The sequence below is a fragment of the Microcaecilia unicolor genome, chromosome 5 (genome assembly GCF_901765095.1).
Source record: "Microcaecilia unicolor chromosome 5, aMicUni1.1, whole genome shotgun sequence".
Classification (NCBI taxonomy): Eukaryota; Metazoa; Chordata; class Amphibia; order Gymnophiona; family Siphonopidae; genus Microcaecilia; species Microcaecilia unicolor.
Genome location: NC_044035.1, coordinates 179,909,721 through 179,934,210, shown reverse-complemented (window position 1 = coordinate 179,934,210; position 24,490 = coordinate 179,909,721). Strand labels below are relative to the sequence as shown.

Here is a 24,490-nt window from a genome sequence, read left to right as displayed (position 1 = left end):
AAACCTTTAACACACTGTCAGGTAAATTTAAAGAAGATATAGTTACTCTTTCAACATTCAAGCTGTGAGGGCAAAGGACTTTATGTTGGGATGCAACAGAGTTCCCTTAGCTTGCAAATACAGTGTTGGGGAATTCTAATGCTGGGTCTTCTTATGGAAAGCTCCATAAGAGGAAACCACATTTTTGTCGACCAATATGGAGCTATGAGAATAATGGTTCCCCAGGCCCATCTGAGTTTCAGGAAGGTTCTCCCTACTACGGGTACAGAAGACTCTCCCATCAATCTAAGAGGAAGGTGTATGAAGCTAGTTTATCTTGGAACAGGAATGACATACCTTCTTGTTCTGAGAAGTAGAAAAAGAACTCTTGTGGAAGTGCTCAGCTTTCTTAAAATCTTTACAGTCCCTTCCTTGTCCAAGGATTATTCATGCCATTGTAGTATATGACCCAGGTTGTCTGCCAGGCAATTCTCCTTCCCTGAAAGGTATGTGGCCCCGAGGTGCTTCTGTGAAAAATGGGCCAATGTCACATCCCAATAGTCTCCCAAAACAAGAGAGATATACCTTATTTTCATTTATATAAGAAGCACTCAACTATAGGCTACGGATTTTCTGCCTTCGTGTCAATGTGTCTCCGTGTAAGCCATACCTATGTATTAGCCACCTTGGGTGCACGCATACATTATTGTGCACCGAATGCTCGAGCGCAGTTGTTAACGTGTGCAGTACAGATGGCCACAAATTGTATTTTAAACACAGTTAGTAAGCAACAAACATGCACATGTCTGAACATATCTGAAAGTGAAAGCACACATATTAAGGTGCAGAAAACAGGCACCGATATGCATTGACACTTCCACTTTTGTCTGGGCATGCACACAAGATCTGTGCTTACCACAAAACCTTGGTGTGCATGTGTCAGGCACATTTCTCCCCCCACTTTTGGCTTAATAGTGTAATTTAACCAAGTATAAAATTTGCATACGATTTCTGCCTTGCTGTTGTGTTGTGATCGACTTCACACTGCATGGTCCACTGCACACTTATGTAAACAGGAACATGTATACACTGCACCCTTGTATTAGCCGTGGCCCATCTAGTCAAAACGTAAAAATGAGTAACAGCTGTGGCTTATATACCTGAAAATATAGTAGTCCTGCTCCTCATTGCTTATTAATGTAATATATCACTACTTGATTGTTTGTATCAAACATACTTTTGTTGGCCAACTGATTTTTGAAAGCCTTCAGACCATTCTCAATTCCAGGAAATTAATCTGATGAGGTTTCTCTTGAGAGGACTGCAATCCCTAAGCATGAAACTCTTCTACATCAGTTCCTCAGCCCAGTTTGTATGAATCTGTTATCAGTACTGTTTGAATTTGTGGAATTTGAAAGGGGATGCCTTTTTGCCAGATTGGACTGAACCACTCACCAGGACAGAGTGTCCCCAAGGGGATTTTTGGCAGATGAGGTCCCACAGCCTATGAGTGGCCTGTGTCCACTGCCTGTGCCAGGTCCATTGACCTTGTCTTATTTTGAGATGTACCAAGGGTGTTACACCAAGGCATGTGGTCCAACATCCTCAAAATATTCCATTATGATAGAAATTCAAGAGCGCTATCAATCTATGATTATAGTCACGAAACTGGTGACCTATTGTTGGGGTACAGGAATGGGAAAGTGGATGGGATTTGATATACCACCTTTCTGTGGTTACAATCAAACTGGTTTACATATTTTATACAGGTACTTATTTTGTGCCTGAGGCAATGAAGGGTTAAGTGACTTGCCCAGAGTCACAAGAGCTACCGTGTGACTCAAACCCATTTCCCCAGGTTCTCAAGCCACTGCACCAACCATTAGGCTACTCCTCAGGCTTTTGCCTGAATCACAACAAGCAGAGCTCCTACGAATTTCAATTTTGGTGAAAGGTTTAGCTGAGACTACGGATACTTTATGACAAACCCTTGCAAGTCCAGTACCAGATCCTTTTGTCTCTTTCCAAATATAAGCTCTTGACCAACCAATCATCCAAATATGGAAACAAAAGCATCCCTTTTGCACAGATATTTTGCTATGATTGCAAGATGTTTTGTGAATATCCAAGGAACTGATGCGAGACTAAAAGGCAGTACACAGCACAGGTACGGGTGTTTCCCTATGACAAATCTGAGATATCTCCTGTAAAATGAGTTGTCTCTCTATACGAGTGTAGGCATTCTCAGATCCACAGAATGAATCATCCTGAACTTCTCTCTTACTAGAAATTAGTTCTAGGATGGGGCATAATCCTATCTTCTTTGAATCTGTTTCATCAAGGGAAAGAGGGCAGGGATTTTACTCCCAAGTATTTCCTGATCACAACCACCTTTGCATCTAAAAAGGAGGAGCTTGACCATAATACCCTTGGTGGACAATTAGATGGTATTTTGAATAGATGCAGAAGGTATTCTACCCGGAAATTTTTTTTATCAAACCCACTGATTGAAGAAAATGGGCCATCAGTTTGCAGAAAACCTTAGCCTCCCTCTTACCAGAACACTGTCTGGCAGAGATACTGGGAGACACTGAGGTGTATTTTCAAAGCACATAGACTTACAAAGACACCTACAGAACTTTGTAAGTCTAAGTGCTTTGAAAATGAGCCCTACTGGCAATGTTCTCGTGGAAGCATTCCAAACTCAACCCCCAGTTTTAGTAGCAGTGTGTCTTCTAGCCCTCTGCTGTCAGGGACAAGAGCAAGAATTCTGGGAAGAGTGGGAGGGAGGATACCTACACTTTCGAGAGTAATAGGACATCCTTTGCCCTCCATTTTGGTACCTCTTGGATGAGGAAGCCGAGTCATAAATGGGCCTGGAGAGGGTCTGTACTTCCTAAGGTGGGGTAGTAACTTCCTGAACCTTATCTCCAAAGTGACCCTCTCCATGACACAATATGTCAGCAAGGTTTTACTACACATCATATCTTAGATCTGGAGACAAGCAACTCGCTGAGGATCAGTACCCACAGCAGAAGTTCTCAATTGATTATTAAAAACATTATATATTGCTTGGACTAGGTGTTTTCTGTACTCCTTCCCTTTATCCACTGGTGAACAGAGTTGCGTGGCCTTCTCTTGAGAGAAAATGTCAAACTCCTCAGTGCAGTGCATGTTTTAAGCAGGTAAGAAACTATACAGACAGTGAGAATAAAGACCTGACAAAAACTTCTTCCCATAAGATTCCAGTGTCATGAGATATGGGCACTCAGGATTAAGTCCTGGAACTTCCGTCCCTTTTAAATGTGAATTCAACCACTAAACTGCAGTGGCCTGAGAACTAGGGGAACCAGGTTTGATTCACACTGCAGCTCCTTGTGACTCTGGGCAAGTCATTTAACCTTCTGTTGCCTCTGGTACAAAAATAAGTACCTGTATATAATATGTAAACTACTTTGATTGTAACCACAGAAAGGCAGTATATCAAATCACAACCCTTTCCCTTCCTTCCTTGAGGAACCTGCTACTTCTTGAAACCAGGAGTCTTCTGGACTCTGTACATAAGACTGACCATCTTATTTAAAAGCTGTTACAGAGAGGAGGCTCACCCACATTCTTATGTCTACATTCTTCATTATTCTCTAAACAGGCACTGTTACAGCCTTATTTTTGTGTGTGGGGGGGGGGGGGGGGGGGGGGGGGTCAAGGAATTAGAGGACGTCCAATGTTTCTGTCCAGTGTTTCTGTCCTGCGTTCCTTCTTCACTTTAACTTAAATGGAATGGCCTTAAACATTTCCACCACAAAATTTATTTTATTTATTATTTATTAGTTACATTTGTATACCACATTTTCCCACCTATTTGTAGGCTCAATGTGGCTTACATAGTACTGGAGAGGCGTTTGCAGACTCCGGTGAGAACAAATACAAAGTGATGTTGTGGTAAGATGAAGTTCATGTGGCATAGCCACCTTAAGGAAACGTACATTGGAAAAGTTGCATTTTGCTCATTACGTACTTTAGTTTTGTTGTGTTGCAGGGATCAGGCATTTAAGTTGGATCGGTGGGGTATGCCTTTTTGAACAGGTTAGTTTTTAGTGATTTCCGGAAGTTTAGGAGGTCATACGTCGATTTCAAGGCTTTTGGCAATGCGTTCCATAGTTGTGTGCTTATGTAGGAGAAGCTGGATGCGTAAGTTGATTTGTATTTAAGTCCTTTGCAGCTTGGGTAGTGCAGATTTAGATATGATCGTGTTGATTCTGATGTGTTTCTAGTTGGTAAGTCGATCAAGTCTGTCATGTATCTTGGGTCTTCACCATAGGTAATTTTGTGGACCAGGGTACAGATTTTCAAGGCAATGCGTTCTTTGATTGGGAGCCAGTGCAGTTTTTCGCGGAGAGGTTTTGCGCTTTCAAATCGCATTTTTCCAAATATAAGCCTAGCTGCCGTGTTTTGAGCGGCCTGGAGTTTCTTTAAGGTTTATTCTTTGCATCCTGCATAAATTCAATTGAAGTCTACGTGGCTTAGCACCATTGATTGTATCACATTGCGTAATGTTTCCCTCGGGAAGAATTGTTTCAGGCGTTTAAGTTTCCACATTGAGAGGAACATTTTCTTTGTTGTGGATGCCGCTTGGCTCTCTAGTATTATGTTGCGGTCTATTGTAATGCCGAGGATTCTCAGGCTGTCTGATATAGGAAGGGTGTAGTCTGGGGTGTTGATACTTGTGGGGTTGTCCGTGCTGTGTTGGGATGAGAGGATAGGACAATGAGTTTTTTCTTTATTGAGTTCTAGTTGAAATGCATTTGCCCATGAGTCCATGATGTTCAAGCTGAGCTTGATTTCTTTTAATATGGACATGCTGGACACGAACCATAGAACAGGCTGAGAAGTAGCCTGCATAGTTGTGTGTTGAGCTAGGCCTCAATAAAAGGTCAAAAGTACAGTCATTGAGATGCTAGTTAATAAGTGTGACAGATGTTCTCCTAAGTGCTTGCAACACACTCTGATAAGGAAGTGCATGCAGATTGCTGAGAAACAGAAATATGATTTACTGAAAAAATGAGTTATAGCCTTTGCTGATGTAAAGGGAATTTTTGGTAGCTGAACAGGTGAAAAGAAAAAAGCAGAACTATGGTTACTGGAAAAATTAATGTTGCAAGTGAGAATGACCTTTAACTGGGCAGCTGCCTTCTAGTTAAAACTTAATGCAGAAAAAACATGTCTTGTACTCACCTCACAATATAACACAAACAACTTCACCACCATAACCACACCATATTGTTCTCTTCCTGTCTCACAAAATCTGAAAATCCTTGGAGTTACCATTGACAAAAACCTCACACTCGATACCCACGTGAAGAATACAAAGAAAAAAATGTTCTTCTCCATGTGGAAACTCAAAAGAGTAAAAGCTTTCTTCCCGAGATACATCTTCCGTACCCTAGTACAATCAATGGTAATAAGTCACTTGGACTACTACAATGCACTATACGCTGGATGCAAAGAACAGACTATCAAAAAACTCCAAACAGCCCAGAACACCGCTGCCAGACTCATATTCGGAAAAAACAAATATGAAAGTGCAAGACCCCTAAGAGAGAAACTACACTGGCTCCCACTTAAAGAACGCATCACATTCAAGATATGCACGATTGTACACAAAATCATCCATGCAGAAGCCCCAACCTACATGCTAAATCTCGTAGACCTACCTCCCAGAAATGCTAAAAGATCAGCCCGCAAATTCCTCAATCTGCACTTCCCCAGCTGTAAAGGACTAAAATACAAGCTGTTGCATGCCACTACCTTCTCGTACATGAGCACGCAACTGTGGAATGCACAACCTAAGGATTTGAAAACAACTGATGAAATAACCAACTTTCGTAAATCTCTGAAGACATATCTCTTCAACAAGGCCTACAAAGAAAACCCATAATCCACTGAATACTTCGCCAACCCAACCAGTTAAGACAATTTACCTTCTATACTCACCCACCTTACTCTCCTCTATACCCTCACATTTCTTTACCCTCACTTAATCTTAATACATCACTAATAATATCTAATATCCTGTAATGTTAATGTCATAACAAGACTATGTAAGCCACAGTGAGCCTGCAAATAGGTGGGAAAATGTGGGATACAAATGCAAGAAATAAATAAAATAAATAATGGTAGGCAAAATTACTGTAAATGTAAGAAATTTCGGTAAATAAGTGCTGATACTATGCAAAATCAGTAATTGCACAAGAAATATGAGAAATCTGTATCTTTGAAGAAAAAGCATGTGATTAGAAGGGAATAAAACTGACAGTTGTAATTATTAGTAGTTAGAGAAGTAATGCCTGTGGAAACGTTCTTTGCGGCCCAATTACCACTCTCATATGAGAATTGCTTATGGATTATTTTGATTGATTTATACTGATTTGCTATACCATCTAATCTGAAATATTCATATGCTATTGTATGCTTAATTGGTAAGTTTAACAAATGCTTATTCTCATATTACAATAGCCTTCTGTGTCTGTCTGTCTCTCCTTCTTTAGTAATTTATAAGTCATTCTATTAGCTGTAGTGGTTGACACTGCAGCATCTGTATAGAACTGTATTTATGTTACCTGAAGGAGGGCAGACAGTTTGGAGTAAATTCAAATTTGCGACTCCGACGTTTTTATATACCTTACTTGTTTTTCTTTGTGATTTCGCCTTGATGAGATAAAATACAAATTTTTCTGTGATTCCGCCTTATGCGAGGGTTTCCGTCTATTACATATAGGCGACATTTTACTTTTTTGAGATTCAGTCTTGTGCGATGTTAGCCGTCTTTCAACGCTATTAAAACATTTTCTTGCGTTTTCTTACATCTTTCTTTTTGGAAAACAAAAAGGGGGATGTCAGTAAATGCGTTTGTTTTCTTTTTATGGTGATACTAAGGGTGTACATGCTTTCTGGGACGACAGTAACGGAACCCCTTAAGCACTTCTGGTGATAATGTAACACCCAGGGTAAGCTGCGAAACCTTTGGGGAAGACCAGTTGGAGATTTTGTCCATACTCTTTCGCAGGACCTTCGGACACATTCGGCTCTTCGATTGGTGAGTATTATTTTATCCATATATATATTAACTTGTGGGGTATATAATGACTTCTCCCTCTCCCCTTGACACAGTTATGGCCTAGTGGTTAGGGTGGTGGACTTTGGTCCTGGGGAACTGAGTTCAAGTCCCACTTCAGACACAGGCAGCTCCTTGTGACTCTGGGCAAGTCACTTAACCCTCCATTGCCCCATGTAAGCCGCATTGAGCCTGCCATGAGTGGGAAAGCGCGGGGTACAAATGTAACAAAAAAAAAAAATTCTTCCCTACTGAGAAAAATACTCTTACCCAGATTTGTACCCAGTGGTACAATAAATGGAATAAAAAAGATAATGCCCTTCGCTGGCCTATTAATGGCTCTTTTGACCCTGTTGTTTTAAAACGACTAGTTGCTTATAATGAAAGCCAAAAAACTGGCAAATCGTGCCTGAAGCACTTGCAGGCCATAAACAAATTTATCTTAATCGCTAACAGAGATTCTGAATCTAAATCTCTGCCTTGTTCTACCAACCTTCCACCTCCGCCGCTGCCACCCTCAGCTCCGGAGCTTCCGCCACCTTATCCTAATCCCGTAGGCCTTGCTGCTTCTACAATTATGACTTGTGAAACTGCTATGGGGTATTCACAGTTGTATCCTGACCTTCCCTCCTTAGAACTACCTACAGACACTCCTCCTAAACCTTGCCTTGCTGAGCCTCTTGTGCAACATTTCACTACACTGACAAGGCCTACTACTGTTCAAATTTCTGGCAATGTTGATCTTATCCCACTTCCCACTGTTGCACCTGACATGGACTACTCCCGCATTGTCCCGGTGAGTGTTCTGCAGCTCTCTGTGGTGCTTCATTCAGGGTGTGTGAGCGATCTCCCCTACTAAAAGATAAAAATGGAAGATGAAATTGCTGCACTGGTTGTTGACAATGGATCTGGAATGTGCAAGGCTGGGTTTGCTGGTGATGATGCACCCCAAGGTGTCTTCCCTTCCATCACTGGGCGCCCAAGACATCAGGGTGTGATGGTCAGTATGGGGCAGAAAGACAGCTATGTTGGTGATGAAGCTCAGAGCAAGAGAGGTATCCTGACCCTGAAATACCCAATCGAGCATGGCATCGTCACCAACTGGGACGACATGGAGAAGATCTGGCACCACACCTTCTACAATGAGCTCCATGTTGCACCTGAGGAACACCCTGTCCTCCTTACAGAGGCTCCCCTGAACCCCAAAGCCAACAAAGAAAAGATGACACAGATCATGTTTGAGACCGTCAACACTCCAGCTATGTACATTGCCATCCAGGCTGTGCTGTCGCTGTACGCTTCTGGTCATACCACAGGTATTGTGTTGGACTCTGGTGATGGTGTTACCCACACAGTGCCTTCAAGAAAGAAATAATAACCGTCCTTTATTTTGAAGGCCCAGTGTTGCTTTTTTTGTCTGTGTTGTATACTTGTATGCTGTACTACCCTCTCTTCTGTGACTGTGTTACCCACACAGTGCCCATCTATGAAGGTTATGCTATCCTGCGTCTGGACTTGGCTGACCGTGACCTAACAGACTACCTCATGAAGATTCTGACCGAGAGGGGCTACAGCTTCACCACCACAGCAGAAAAAGAAATTGTGCGTGACATCAAAGAAAAACTGTGCTATGTCGCCTTGGACTTTGAGCAGGAAATGGCCAGAGCTGCCGTAAAGCTTCAAGAACATTCTTCTTGGATCCACCTTACAGACATCTGGGTGTTTCACGACACTGTCTCTACTGACAACCCATCCTTAACTAGTTCTGCTCCTTCCAATGCAGAAACTGAATCAACTGCCACAGCTGCTGCGACATCTCCACCTTCAGATAAAGGAGATGTAACACCAGCCCTATCAAATGTACCAGCTCCATCAAATATAGCCAACCCAGAGATAGGAGCATCTGAAACTGCATTTTTAGATATAGGCAATTCTTTGGCAGACGCATCTGACTCTGATACTACATCACTTGATGATGATTCCTGAGCCTCGAAATATTCACTGGTTTCTTTTAATACTTTCTTGTCTTATTATCTTCATCATTGCTTATCTTATTTATAGTTGAAAGACTTCACGACAGAACTACAGTCACCAGAAAGCAAATCTGATTGAAGTTCAATTGATGATTGACTTTTCTTTCCAACTCGTGTCTTTGAAATTATGCAACCACCATCTTTCAGTCAACAGTGTTTAGAACCTGATAATCTTTTTATCTCTTTTGTTACATATTCTCTGTTATAATCACCGTGGTTGCAATACTCTTTTTTTCATTTGAAAAAGGTTTACTGTGATGTACTTAACATCATGCCTCAAGTGCAGATGCAAATACAGGAAGTTCCTTCACGGCACTCTATTTATAATCCTTTAACACTTTTGTATATTTGTGCTGCTATTATACTTTTCTACTTTCTATTGTTCATAACCTTATACTTATTGGAAAAATACCAATATGTACAGTAAGCTTGTATGTCTAATCCTGATCCTCCCTACATAACCCTTTCCCGCTTTGTTGGCGCTAGCAATCCATACTATAAACTTACTCACTTATGAGACCCAGGTCCTGATGATGACCCTACCTGGGATTCAGCTCATAGATATCTGACATTGTGTGCTCCTTTAATCCATGCTAATAAACTAGGCACTGGCACTGTTATAATAGCAGAAGAACACCTATTTCATGGGTATGTGAGATATAAAATTGAACAAGCAACACTTCCTTTGTCCAGACGCCATCTTGGTGAGTCAGTCATATACTGGTTGATGTCCTTTCGGCTCCTTGGTGGACCGTGGTAACCCCAATATTTCTTTAGAAAACGGGGAACACAGGCAATTGAACTTTTTGAACTTCGATTGCCTGGCAGATCTCCTTTTCTAACATAGGAGCCATACCTACTGTTCACAATTCTACAAAATGAATAGGTTTCATGGTTCCCCTAACTCTCATGGAACCCTTAATTTGAGTTGGGACCCTGGTCTGGATGATAATGCTATGTGGAACCCTTTTGTCAGATTCTATAATCTTTGTAAGCCTTTACTCGACAGTTGGACCACAAGCCCAGGTACCCATACCTTAGAGGTAATTGGCCAGATTAAACTCGAACAGGGAGACATACCACTGTCCCGTCCAAATAATGGGGAATTAGTCTATTTTTGGCTAATTTCATATGACCTATTGAACAGAGGATGGCGACCTTGGGTTTTGTCAGAAAAAGGGGAAACAGATCTGTAGAAATGCATGAGCTCATTCAATCACAAACTTGTATGGGAGCTATTCCTTTACCTTATTAATGGTTTATTTCAGATTGAGGCCTCGTTTCTACAAGAAACTCTTCCTATCTCCTGTTCTCGACATATATGTAGAACTCGACCCTACAAGACACTGACTCCAATTTCTGTGATTTGATACCTGTATTGAGAAGAGTACCTCATTTTTTAACCACTATGAGTAGTGCACACAGATTACTCGCTCCTGAATGGGATCCTGGTCTTGATGACAATGATGCCTGGAATCCTTTAATTAGATTCCGTTATCTGTGTGAACCCATATTTGATTTATAGAACACAGATCCCAGAATTTCTACTATTGATTTGACAAGCCTTTGTGGGATAGGTCACATAAAATTGGAACAGATGGAAGAACCTATACCCCGACCTAATAATGGAGAATTAGTGTATTTTTGGATAATCTCCTATAAAGTACGAGGAAGATGTTGGCTTCCCTGGTTTCTCCTCAGACAAAGGGGAAACGGGATTGCTGAAATATTTGAGCTAATACTCCAAATTAGCAGTACCCCTATTGGAATGCACAGAAGTATAGGTGCTGTTCCTTTACCTTCTTAATGCTTTATTTCAGGTTGACACTTCATATCTGCGAAACAGGACACCATGTTGTTTTACTTTCTTCTTTCCCTTTGTACTACCGATGAATGCTCAGCGCAACCCAACGTGAATCTGAATCAGTCTTTTGGGACAATTGCGTTATCTGGCTTTTGATATTTGCAGCCATAATTTCTTTACTACTTATTGTTTTGTGGTTTTTGCGAGTTCTGAACCCCTGTTAGTTTCTATTTCAGAATGTTGCTTATAACAATACTGCTTGGGATTTTTTTCTCTCTTGCACTTGATCCCTGTGGCTTTGAGCACTAATTGCTCTTATGGAACTGAAGTGGAATTTTGGGGCCCAAGATCTGACTCTACTATGTTTGGCTCGTACTCTGAAAACTGTGACATGGATCAGTTCTATCTTAATAGTGACTATCCTGTCAAAGCTACTTTCCCACTGATTCAAAGTAATAGATCAGTAACAATCCAGTTTGATATCTGTAAAGTTGCTGACTGTGGAGATTTATATTGGCAAAGGTTATATTCAAAGTTCCATGTTTACCTGTGTACTTATGCCCATTTGGATTCTGCTGTTTACGCCAATAGCCCATATCATTCATGGTCAGATGGTATACAGGCCCAAACTATCCTACAAGCAGTCATCCTGCCTGGAATAAACCTCTACGGAAGAGAATTACACTTACCCGCAGACCTGTCAACAAAGATACATGTACTCTTGGAAAATGCAACCCTGTCTCGATTATTTTTAGAGGAGTGGATCTCTCTATAAACCGTACCTAAGGTATAGGCATAGAAGCTACCAACTCAGATCCTGTTGGTTGTTTGCGTGTCCTTGTCCGCTCTCCTAAAAAGACCACCTTACCTAACTTGGTTAATCCTTTACTGCCACAAATTCCAGAGATTAACATACCCATTCAGGTTCATAATATTACCAGCCTTAGAGATACATTTACCATTGAAACTGGCTATGCTGACTCAAATTTATGGCTAGATTGGGTAAAATATACCACTCATTCTTTACACCTGTCTAATTTCTATGTTTGTACTGCTTCTCGCCCTCAACCTGTAGTGGTTCCTTTTCCTCTGAATTTCTGGAATGATTACACTGGTGCCATGTGTATATTATATTTACTCCATGGTGAAAAGACTACTAATGCTTCTTGTCTTGCACTGTTTCCTGAGATTTCTAAAGAAAAATTAAGAGTGCCTCCAGTATTTCAACCACCTAAAAAAATACAAAATTTGAACTTTGTATACGAAGAAAAAAGGTTACAATTGGACATTTGTCTTCCTGTAACACTAGCTTAACTGCTAGTGGCTCCATGGACTTTTCAGATTTTACTACTGTGCTAGAGCTGATGTTTGGTGGTACTGTAGAAATAGAACATTATACTCTACTCTACCCCGTGATTGGGAAGGACAAGGTGCTATTGTTCAATTGGTAATACCATTTACTGCTGCTGCTTTGCATACCGACAAAGGTCTATCCAGATCTAAGAGATCTTCACCAGGAGGTTCTTTCGATTCTAAAGTATATCTTGATGCTACTGGAGTGCCAAGGGGGGTCCCTGATGAATTCAAGGCCCGCAACCAAATTGCTGCTGGTTTTGAAGCCTTAGTTCCTGCAGTCGGCATTAGTAAAAATGTAGATTGGATTAACTACATTAACTACAACCAAAAAAGATTTATCAACTATACCACAGATGCTGTCAAGGGTATTGCAGAACAATTGGATGCTACCAGCCAGATGACTTGGGAAAATCGATTGGCCCTTGATATACTTGCAAAGGAAGGAGGAGTTTGCGTAATAATTGGAAGTGGAGACTGTTGTACTTTTATTCCTAACAATACAGCCCCGGATGGAAGTATTACAAAGGCTTTAGAAGGACTTACTGCACTAGCTAATAAATTAGCAGAGAACTCTGGTATTGATACTACCTGGACTGGATGGTTTGACACTATGTTTGGAAAATGGGAAAGTATTATACTTTCTGCCTTGACTGCAATTCTAGTTGTCATTGCCGTTTTTATGCTATGTGGCTGCTGTATCATACCTTGTACTAGGAGATTAGTGGAACGTGTTGTTGAAACAGCCATAAGTAAAAAAGATCCCATGGGACAATATGTTATGTACGAAAGAATGATTCGTGTTACTCCTGAATAATCTGAAATTTATGCTGTTCTTGAACATGAAACGAATGGTGATACTGATCCTATTGACGATGTTAATACTAATACAGTTACTATTGATGATACTAATATTCCTAATGACGATAATCTTGAAAGTGTAATTCATTACCTATGTCTTGTCACTTGCACATGTTTACCTATAACCATACATAATGGGGGATCTATAACACTGTAGGGTAATTATTTTGCATATCCTATTAAAATCATATTTCCTTTAGCTTCTTGCATAGCGACTTATAATGGACACTAGCCACTACAACTGAACGCTCACCTTTCCTTACAGGCTGAAGACACAATGCTCCTCATTGAAGTCCCAGAGATGTCCAGCACATGTGAAGGCCTGGCATATGCCTGCCTTCAAGGGGGGGGAGCTCTTAATATGGACATGCTGGACATGAACCATAGAACAGGCTGAGAAGTAGCCTGCATAGTTGTGTGTTGAGCTAGGCCTCAATAAAAGGTCAAAAGTACAGTCACTGAGATGCTAGTTAATAAGTGTGACAGATGTTCTCCTAAGTGCTTGCAACACAAGCTGATAAGGAAGTGCATGCAGATTGCTGAGAAACAGAAATATGATTTACTGAAAAAATGAGTTATAGCCTTTGCTGATGTAAGGGGAATTTCTGGTAGCTGAACAGGTGATAGGAAAAAAGCAGAACTATGGTTACTGGAAAAATTAATGTTGCAAGTGAGAATGACCTTTATGGTAATTATGGTAGGCAAAATTACTGTAAATGTAAGATTAAGTAAGTTTCGGTAAATAAGTGCTGATACTATGCAAAATCACTAATTGCACAAGAAATATGAGAAATCTGTATCTTTGACGAAAAAGCGTGTGATTAGAAGGGTATAAAACTGGCAGTTGTAATTATTAGTAGTTAGAGAAGTAATGCCCGTGGAAATGCTCTTTGCAGCCCGATTACCACTCTCATATGAGAATTGCTTATGGATTATTTTGATTGATTTATACTGATTTGCTGTACCATCTAATCTGAAATATTCATATGCTAGTGTATCCTTAATTGGTAAGTTTAATAAATGCTTATTCTCATATTACAATAGCCTTCTGTGTCTGTCTCGCCTTCTTTAGTAATTTATAAGTCATTCTATTAGCTGTAGTGGTGGACACTGCAGCATCTGTATAGAACTGTATTTATGTTACCTGAAGGAGGGCAGACAGTTTGGAGTAAATTCATTTCGCTGGTGATTTCTGTCAGTTTGGTATTGTACGGAATGTATATTATGACATTGTCTGCATATATGGAAGGGTTAAGGCCTTGGTTGGATAAGGATTTTGCTAGTGGAATCATCATTAGATTGAAGAATATCGGTGATAGAGGTGATCCTTGTGGTACTAAACAGTCTGCTTTCCACGGTGATGATATGCTTGAGTTTGATTTTACTTGGTATGTTCTTGTGGTTAGGAAGCCCTTGATCCAGCTAAGTATGTTTCCACCAATCCCGAGTTTGTCTAGTAGTCTTATTAATATATTATGGTTTACCATGTCGAATGCACTGGACATATTGAATTGGAGGAGGAGGATGTTTTTGCCTGTTGCTATTTCCTGTTTGAATTTGGCTAGGAGGGTGATTAGTACTGTTTCAGTACTGTAGAGGGGGTGAAAACCTGACTGTGATTCATGTAGTATTGAATTAATGAAAGAGTTCCTCAGGAGGGGGATTTTCTTCTCTAATGTGGTGAAGTCGGGTCTGATGGTAGGCCAGTTGAACCCTCTTCAGAAAACACCTCTAATTGAAACAGAATCCCAGGAGTGCTCAGTCAGACCCTGAAAAATATTCCAACAGAGTAGCCTGAATCATTCCCCGTCTCAACCTACTAAAAAACACTGGTGTCAGGCCTTGGACATGAGTGTCAAAGACACCAAGGATCTCCCATATCTTAGTGAAGCTTCCACCTCCTGATCCACTCGAGACTGACAATGAAAGTGACTGACATTGGTCCTTATGCCCTTCCAGGTCTCAGTGTCAATGCATCTCTAGTAGGCAGGGCACTAAATTTCAAGGACCTGCTGGATCTCTTATTGCATCAACACTGACAGTGTCAAAGCCACAGCATTGCACCAAACAAATAAGCATTACAATCACTAATCAAATTTCTTCATGAGCTGTTTTTGAAGACTGCCACTGAGAAAGTTGTGGAGAATACAGGAGTGGCGACCACATCCTCCCAAAATCACTTGAGCAGTATCAAATACCAAGTCTTAGCTCCTTGTAGGTTCCTGCACCCCCTCTGAGCAGTCAAGTCAGGGATGTTTTGAGGATACCAGTGACCTTGGTACTTTGGGCACTGCACTCCGATGGAGGTGCAATGTTTATGTCTCACCGCCTCCACATGGCATTTGGCATCATGAGTCCTCAGCGCCAATGAGGTCAAGGACAAATCTTTGGATGGATTCAGATGATTAACAATCCCAATGGCCTCTATTGATGCTTGATGCCTAGGGCAAATGATCCACTCTTGATGCTAATGCATCCCCACAGTCTGAGGAAGCTCCAGGACCAACAGAGACCAAAGTTTCTGATGCAGAACTTGAAGGACCAGATTTCTCAACACTTAAAATTAAACCACACTGCTTTTCACAACCACAAAGACCTCCCTTGGACATCTGTGAACACATTATACAACAACAAAGATAATGGTCAGTCCTCAGGCAGTGCAGGCACAAATTATGGATATCCATGATGGATATGGTCCTGTTCCACCATGTGCCCTTCTTAAAGCTGCTGGAGGCTTTTTTCTAGGACATACCATTCAGAAAAATAGCCAAAGTGAAATCAAATTACTTGATTTTCACAAAAAAAAAAAAAAAACTCCCGTGACAACCTAAGGTCCACAATAGATGCGTATACTGGATTGAGTGCAAAAAATAAAAGATACTTGAAAAGGGTTCAAAACGTATCTAAAATGCTATTAGGAAAAATACCATATGACAGCAACAGGCTAGATGAAAGAACTTACAAAAAGACAGACAAATCAACAAGAATCATGTCTTGATGTGCAATCCACTAGCTCCACAGAAAGATGAAGACTGAGATTGAGTATGTGATAGCAGCAGGTGAGGAGTGCACATGCATGGTATAGTGACTCAAAAGCTTCTAGTATCTACTAAACTAGAGATGTTTTCCCATGCAGGCTCCATCAGCAACATCACCCCATGCTGTCTCCTATAGAAAAGCACTATGGGGGGGATAATATTCAGCCAGCAGCTGTCAGTGTTTTGTTTTGGGGGGTTTTTCAACACTGATCACAGCCACTGAAATTTTGCCTAGATATTCAATGCCAGTAGGATACTAGCATAAAATATTCAGGTACGTGTGGACAGTTCAGCATTTAACCAGTTAAGTGCCAATATTCAGCTTTAACCGGTTAAGGGCTATTTATCTAGTCCTATTTGGCTGGTTTAATTTAACCAGCTAAAGGCTGAATATTGGCACACATTTGGTTAAGTGCCGACTCTTCCCCTGACCACTCACACAAAGCGAAGATACTCATCTATAGCAGATATTCTCTGAGGAATGCAGGCTTCATATTCTCACAAGTGGGTAAACGCCACCATGCGTCAACCAGTTCGGCAATATGCCATAGAAAAAAAACGAGAGCTTTTTGGAGCGCGAGCAGTGAGTGCCTTCTCACTCATAGTGCAACTGCGCCTTTCAATTTAATACAAGAGCAAAAACCAAATAAAATATAAAGTACAGATAATGCCAAGGGGAGGTGGGCGGGACTGTGAGAATATAAAGCCTGCTGCCCTCGGATACCTGCTACAGGTAAGTATCTTCGCTTTCTTTGAGGACAAGGCGGCTAATGTTCTATCATCCAGACTCACCTAAAACAACAAATATTGGTCAATTGGGCCCCACAATGGCGAGAACTTAATGCAGATTAACCTGAAACTATATACAAACTAGATGAGAGTGCAACCTGGAACAGAACAAAATAGGCCTAGGAGGGTTGGGTTGGATTCTAGACCCTGAACAGACTGTGCTGCACCGACTGCCCAAACCAACTGTCGCGTAAGGTATCCGACTGAAGGCAGTAGTGAGATGTGAATGTGTGGACTGATGACCACGTTGCAGCCTTGCAAATCTCTTCAATGGAGGCTGACTTTAAGTGAGCCACTGACGCAGCCATGGCTCTGACAATATGAGCCGTGACATGAGCCTCCAAAGTCAGCCCAGTTTGGGCATAAGCGAAGGAAATGTAATCCGCTAGCCAACTGGAATTGGTGTGTTTCCTGATGGCAACCCCCATCCTGTTGGGATCAAAAGAAACAAAAAGTTGGGAGGACTGTCTGAAGGGCTTCGCCTGCTCCATGTAAAAGGACAATACTCTCTTGCAGTCCAAGGTGTGCAAGCTCCTTTCGCCAGGATGGGCATGAGGTCGGGAAAAGAATGTTGGCAAGACAACTGTTTCAGATGGAACTCCGACACCACCTTCGGCAGGAACTTAGGGTGCGTGTGGAGGACTACTCTGTTGTGATGAAGCTTAGTATAAGGTGCATCTACTACTAAGGCCTGATGCTCACTGACCCTGAAGTAACAGCCACCAAGAAAACAACCTTCCAGGTCAAGTACTTCAGATGGCAGGAATTCAGTGGCTCAAAAGGAGCTTTCATCAGCAGGGTGAGAATGACGTTGAGATCCCATGACACTGGTGGAGGTTTGACAGGGGGCTTCGACAAAAGCAAACCTCATGAAGCGAACAACTAAAGGCTGTCCAGAGATAGGCTTATCCTCTACACGGCGATGATAGGCACTAATCGCATTAAGATGAACCCTTACTTAGTTGGTTTTGAGGCCAGACTATGACAAGTGTAGAAGGTATTCAAGCAGGGTCTGTGTAGGACAAGAAAGGAGATCTAAGGCCTTGCTGTCACACCAGACGGCAAACCTCCTCCACTTAAAAGAATAACACCTCTTAGTGGAACAGCCACCAAGAAAACGACCTTCCATGTCAAGTACTTCAGATGGCAGGAATTCAGTGGCTCAAAAGGAGCTTTCATCAGCTGAGTGAGAATGACGTTGAGATCCCATGACACTGGTGGAGGTTTGACAAGGGACTTTGACAAAACCAAACCTCTCATGAAGCGAACTAAAACAGTTCAGAGATAGGCTTGCCTTCTATACGCTGATGATAAGCACTAATTGCACTAAGGTGGACCCTTACAGAGTTGGTCTTGAGACCAGAATCTGACAAGTGTAGAAGGTATTCAAGCAGGGTCTGTGTAGGACAAGGGGATCTAGGGCCTTGCTGTCACACCAGACGGCAAACGTCCTCCACTTAAAAGAATAACACGTCTTAGTGGAATCTTTCCTGGAACCCAGCAAGACCCAGGAGACGCCCTCTGAAAGACCCAAGGAAGCAAATTCTAGGCCCTCAACATCCAGGCCGTGAGAGCCAGAGACTAGGATCCATTGAGCAGATCTCATGTGCAGGCATGCCATTGGTGAAGAGTACACTGTGGAAGCCATGTGGCCCAACACTCTCAACATCTGCCGAGCTATGACCTGCTGCGATGTCCGAACCTTGGACACTAGGAAAAGAAGATCGTCCGCACACACCTCTGGGAGGTAGGCTCGGACAGTCTTCGTGTCTAGCAGGGCCCCTATGAACTCTAATTGTTTAACCAAATGGAGATGGGACGGGGTAATTGATAACGAACCCTAGTAGTTCCAGCACCCAAACAGTCATCCGCAGAGGTGCTCTTCATCAGCCAATGGTCTAGATCAGGGAACACAAGAACTCCCAGTCTGCATAGCAACGTTGTGACTTCCACTAGACACTTAGTAAAGAACCTGGAAGCTGACGCGAGGGCAAAAGGCAACACGCGGTACTGAAACTGATGTGTTCCCAGCCAAAACCGAAGATACTTCTGATGGGCTGGAAGTATCAGGATGGGTGTATATGCATCCTTCAAGTCCAGACAGCATAGCCAATCATGGGAAGAAGGGTGCCCAGGAAAACCATTCTGAACTTTTCTCGGACTAGGAATTTGTTCAGGGTCCTTAGATCTAGGATTAGAGAATGACACGGGGTCAAAGTTTGGCCCCATACTCGCCCCGTGGGTTGTCTCCATTCCCACCACATCCCTACAGGTTCTGTGTCCGTCCCTGTATGGCCCCCATCCCCGTGAGCTCTGTTCTCATCTGCAGAAGCCTCAAACACTTATGATTTTATATTTAAATCTTTATTAAAGTATAAAAAGGAACAATATGATGTGCAACTGTTTATAAATCACAAATAGAAAACAATAATAACAATGAGCAACTATAATAACCCTTCCCCCTCCCACCCTCTACCTTTCCAACCCCAACAATAGCTGACTTCTACTACCCCAAAGAATCCTAATCCACCCTGTTAAATTGTCCAGGGGTACAAAATACAACCCATTCTTGTATGCCCTAGAGGGGAGAAATATGCCCTATGAAGCACTGTTATGATATTTTAATTTGTGGATTAATAATGTCATCAACAATCTCAGGATTCAGTCTAGCTCTCCTGTCTTCCACAGTCCTTCCTGCAATAGAAGATGTCTTCTTAGAAGTACTGGTAGCAGGAATGTACAGCATCTCCCCTGAAAATTTTGCTAGTTGTGGCCAGCATGTTTGTTTTTCCAAAAAATCAAAATATCGTTTTCTGCATCACTCAAACATAAATAACAGTCCAGTTCATTAACAGGCTTCAAAGTAAAAAATAACATGGGGACAAAGTTTGTCCCCGTCCCCGCAGGATCTGTCTCCGTCCCCCTGGTTACTGCGGGTCCCCGTCCCCATATCATTCTCTATCTAGGATGGGATGCATTCCCCCTGTCTTTTTCTGCACAAGGAAGTACCTGGAATAGAATCCCTGCCCTTCTTCCCCTGGTGGAACGGGTTCGACCGCATGGGCCTTGAGAAGGGCGGAGAGTTCCTCTGCAAGTACTTGCTTGTGCTTAGAGCTGAAAGAGCGGGCTCTCAGTGGACAAATTGGAGGTTTGGAAAGCAAACTGAGGGTGTATCTGAGCTGGACTATTTGAAGAACCCACCGGTCGGAGGTTAGGACAGATCACCTTTGGTGAAAAAACATTAACCTCTCCCAACTGGCAAGTCGTCCGGGACGGACACTTTGACTGTGGCTATGCTCTGCTGGAGCCAGTCAAAAAAGCTTGTCCCTTGCTTTTGCTTCGGAGCAGCAGGTGCCTTAGGCGAACGCTGTTGACGAGAACGAGAGCGCTGAGCAGGCTGGCGAGCTGCAAGAGTGTACCTACACCTAGAGAAGAAATAGGGAGCACTTTGCAACTTAGCAAAATGCCTTCTGGAAGAGGAGGCAGTTGCAGAAGATGCCCGGCGGGAGAGAGAAGACAAAGCATCGGTGTGCTTCTTGATTTGGTCTGCGACCTCGTCGACCTTCTCTCCGAAAAGGTTAACCCCCCCCCCCCCCCCCCCCGTCCCCCCCCCCCCCCCCCCCCCCCCCCCCCCCCCCGCAAAGGGGCATCCGCCAACCTCTGCTGAACAGAATGCTCCAAGACAGGAACATGCAGCCATGAGAGTCTGTGCCTTGCTATACCTTGGGCAGAGATTCTGGATGCCACGTCAAACATGTCATAAGTTCCCCTAGCCAAGAACTTGCGACATGCCTTCTGCTGCTTGACCAACTGGCAAAATGGCTCGGCCTGCTCTGGAGAGAGCACATCGACCAAATCTGACAGCTGCCACACCGAGTTCCACAAGTATACGCTCGTGAAGAGCTGGCTTGACTGGATAGAGGTCTGATACATCTTTCTCCCAAGAGTCTAGGATTCTAGCTTCTCTGCCTGGGGGAGACGAGGCATAGTCCCGAGAACTCCTGGCTTTTTTGACAGTGGCGTCCACCACCATAGAGTCATGGGATAACAGACCTCATCAAACCAGGTTCCCCATGGATCCGATACTGGGTATCAATTTTCTTGGGGACCACAAGGACAGAGGGGACGCCCAGTTTCTGACAAAGTACCTCGTGGAGAGGAGCCGTCACTGCCTCCTCAGGAGGGTAGGTGTAGTCCAGGACCTCAAGCATCTTGGCCCTGGGCTCATCATCCACTTCTACGAGGAATGGGAATGGCTTCAGCCACTTCCCACACAAAAGAGGTGAAAGAGTGTCTCCATTTCAGAGCCTATCTCCTCTCAGGTGGTGGAGAGGGCTCAGAAGGAATCCCATAGGACTCGTAGGAAGAAAAAGTACCTGGGATCCTCTTCTGATTCCCATGAGTGCTCCTCGTCGGTGTCGGAGAGCACCTTCCTGAGGGATATCCGAGACCGAGCCCGCCTCAATGTTGAGGACCCATGTCCTCGAGAGCAACGTTGAGAAACCGGCTCCCGTTTCGACTCCAGCGAAGATTCCTCCCCTGATGTCAAGGGGGTGCCGGCCTGGGTGGAAGTCGACACCAGGGCTGACCGCAGACTGAGGGCCAGGCACAGCCGCAGTGGGGGATATGGTAGGCGCAAGCACCCCCAATACAGACGCACATCGCTGCATAAAGCCGTCCAGAAGTTCAGGGAGCAAGGCCTGGATGTGGGATCTCCGCTGCCTGTAGACGCACGCATCGACATCTCCTGTATGGAGACGTCCTCCTGGCGCCGACGCTTCTCGGGTGCTGAATCCCTCGGCGCCCCAGAGTTCCCGGCATCAAGTGACGATGGAGATCAGTGACTGTGCTTCTTAGCCTTCGCCTGATGCACATCACCCATATGCTCCTCAGTGCCGACAAGGATGACATCGAATCCTCACGTCGCCTCGGGGTCAGGTCCGACAATGGACGGTCCCGGGGGGCCTGCATAGCAGGAGGCCTCAAGACAGGTGGAGACCGACTCGATGCCTCGCTGCGCCCAGTGTCTCGGGGTCTTAAAGCAGCCATCCCTACCATGACTCCCGATGCCGGTGCAGCACTTGATGTCAATGATGACGCCTCCGACCTCAATGCTAATGAACCAGACATGGCTCCAAAAATCTTTTTGCATTGAGCCTCTCAGGAAACCTGGGTCCTTTTCTTCATATGAAGACAAGGGACACAGCTGGCAGAGCTATGGTCGGGCCCAAGGCACTGGAGACACCAAGAATGGGTGTCTTTTCCCGAGATGGTCCGGTTGCACCGGGTACAACGCTTGAAGCTACTGAGAGTCTTCGTGGACATGGAAGGAAAAATGGCTTCGGTTAAATTAAAAGTCACAATGGTGCCTAAAAAAGGGAAAAAGGCACAAAAAAGGAGACCCGACAGAGCAGACCTAAGAACGGCCTGCACCAAAAAAGAAAGGAAACTAAGACGGGGGCAAAAAAGCTAAATACACTAAGTGATTTTTTTTTTCTTTCAAACAGGACAAAAGAAAATAAAGGCAGGTAGCAAAAACACCACCGAAAGGCTCTCTTCCGGATGTGTGAGGAGAAAGTGAAAAAAAGCTGCTGCTTCTCATGCGAAGAAAACGAAACTGAAAGGCGCGGTCGCACATGTGCATTGGAGCACTGCTCAGGCTCCAAAACGCTCTCATTTTTTCTGTGGCATATTGCCAAACCGGGTGATGTGGGGTGGCATCTACCCATTAGCCTGCTTGTCCTTGGAGAATAGCCGGTTTTAGCTTTAATGGTTAGAATGGATATTCAGAAACACTATCTGGGTTACTGCCACTGAATATTCCCTCAGGACCCACTCAGCACAGTTAAATGGGCAAGATATTCAAAGCCAGTTAACTGGATAAGAGAGTATCGGCCCCTATATATTTCCCACTCTCCCCACCCTCACAATTTCAAACTAACTACCCTAAACCAGCTCACCACCCTACTACTGCCTTAGAGATTCCACTAACCTGGAGTTCTTCTCCTTAGTATTACACTGGTATGGATTTACATTCACTGCAACTCCATAGATTTCACACTGCTGTCACCCACCTGCCAGTTTCCCAATAAATTTTCACTGAGCTATATGAACAGTTTTGCTAATTAAGGTAACATTGTCAACTAATTTTGCTTGACTGTTCATTTCCTCTTCCATTCAACATACCTTAAACCGCCATGCACATCCTTCATAGCAGCAGACATAAGGCCTTCCTTTGTCATGAACACACATGTGTTTGCTCAATGTTGAGCGATCAGGATAAGCACAGTTGCAGATTTCACAGGCTACAGTCCCCAGTCTGTGCTTCTGCCGATGCAGGTGGATCATAGAATTAATGGAGGACTGGAAATCACACTGTGGACACTTGTACAGCTTGCCACGGTGTGTGCGTCGGTGGACTGATGCCTGCTCCTTAGACTGAAAAGCTTCACCACAGCAGTTGCACAGGAACTCTGTACTATGGGTCTTGGCATGCAGCTGAAGCGACTGCCTTTTGGTAAATGTCTTCCCACACACCTGACAGATGAATTTTTGTGAACAGGATTTCTCAGAAATGGTCAATGTCTCAGATTTCTGTTCCAAGTGCTCCTGCTTCTCTTCTGAAGATTTCGACTGAGACTCATACTCTGCTAGACTCAACATTCTCTCTCCCTCTCCCAAGTCAACCTCCATTTCCATGTTCCAGTAGCTGTCAGGATGTTTTCCATGCATATGGCCCACAAGTCCCTCTTTGGCATAATATGTCTGAGTACAGTATAAGCATTTGAATACAGTCCTACCATAACTAAACATGTTCCCTTGGACAGTATTTGTGCCCAAAATGAAGAGAAAGTTTGTACTGTTGTCAACAGACTCCGAATCTTGGGGTATAAATGTGGCATTCTTGGGAGATGATACCACAGTTTCTGCAGCTGGAGACTGAGCAAGGCCAGCACAAGTATCTTCGGACTCATTATGGCTCCAAGTGTCCACTTGGTGTGTGGTTCGATAATGGTAAAGCAACACTGTGTGGGATGTGAAGGATTTTTCGCAAAGGACACAACTGTAAATATTTTTATCCTTTATATCTGAAATAAGAGAGAGAGAGACACACACACTTACAATCTCAATGGTCTTCATAGAGTGAAATCATGACATACTACAGGGTAGATAGATTGAATGCTATGGATGTATAGCTTAGGGCCATACACCAAATTTACTCTACTCAAACGTGCCTGCCATTTGTGGAAAACATTAGTATTTCCAGGAAGCAGTGTAAGGAAAGATGTAAAATTAACTTGCTGCTGTTCATCTGGACAGAGATAGTAGTAAAAACAAAAATAAAAAGATAAATCAGGGCTTCCCAAACTTGTCAATCCAACATTCATCTGGCCTCTCAGGACAAACAATGAACATGAATGGATCAATGTGCACTTACTGGTACTGGTTCTCTGCTGTATGCAAATTTATTTCATGCGTATTTTATTGTGAATATCCTAAAAATCCAAATGTCTGTGTG

At 43.2% G+C, this 24,490-nt stretch overlaps 1 protein-coding gene across 1 annotated transcript in view; it reads right to left on the bottom strand.

Moving 5' to 3' along the window:
* The window catches only part of LOC115470444 (zinc finger protein 585A-like), a 168,677-nt gene that overhangs the window by 90,921 nt on the left and 53,266 nt on the right, over positions 1 to 24,490 (bottom strand). Inside the window, exon 3 of the mRNA XM_030203631.1 lies at positions 23,158 to 24,059. Within this exon, the coding sequence (XP_030059491.1) occupies positions 23,158 to 24,059 (902 nt within the window). The remainder of the gene's footprint in view (positions 1 to 23,157; positions 24,060 to 24,490) is intronic.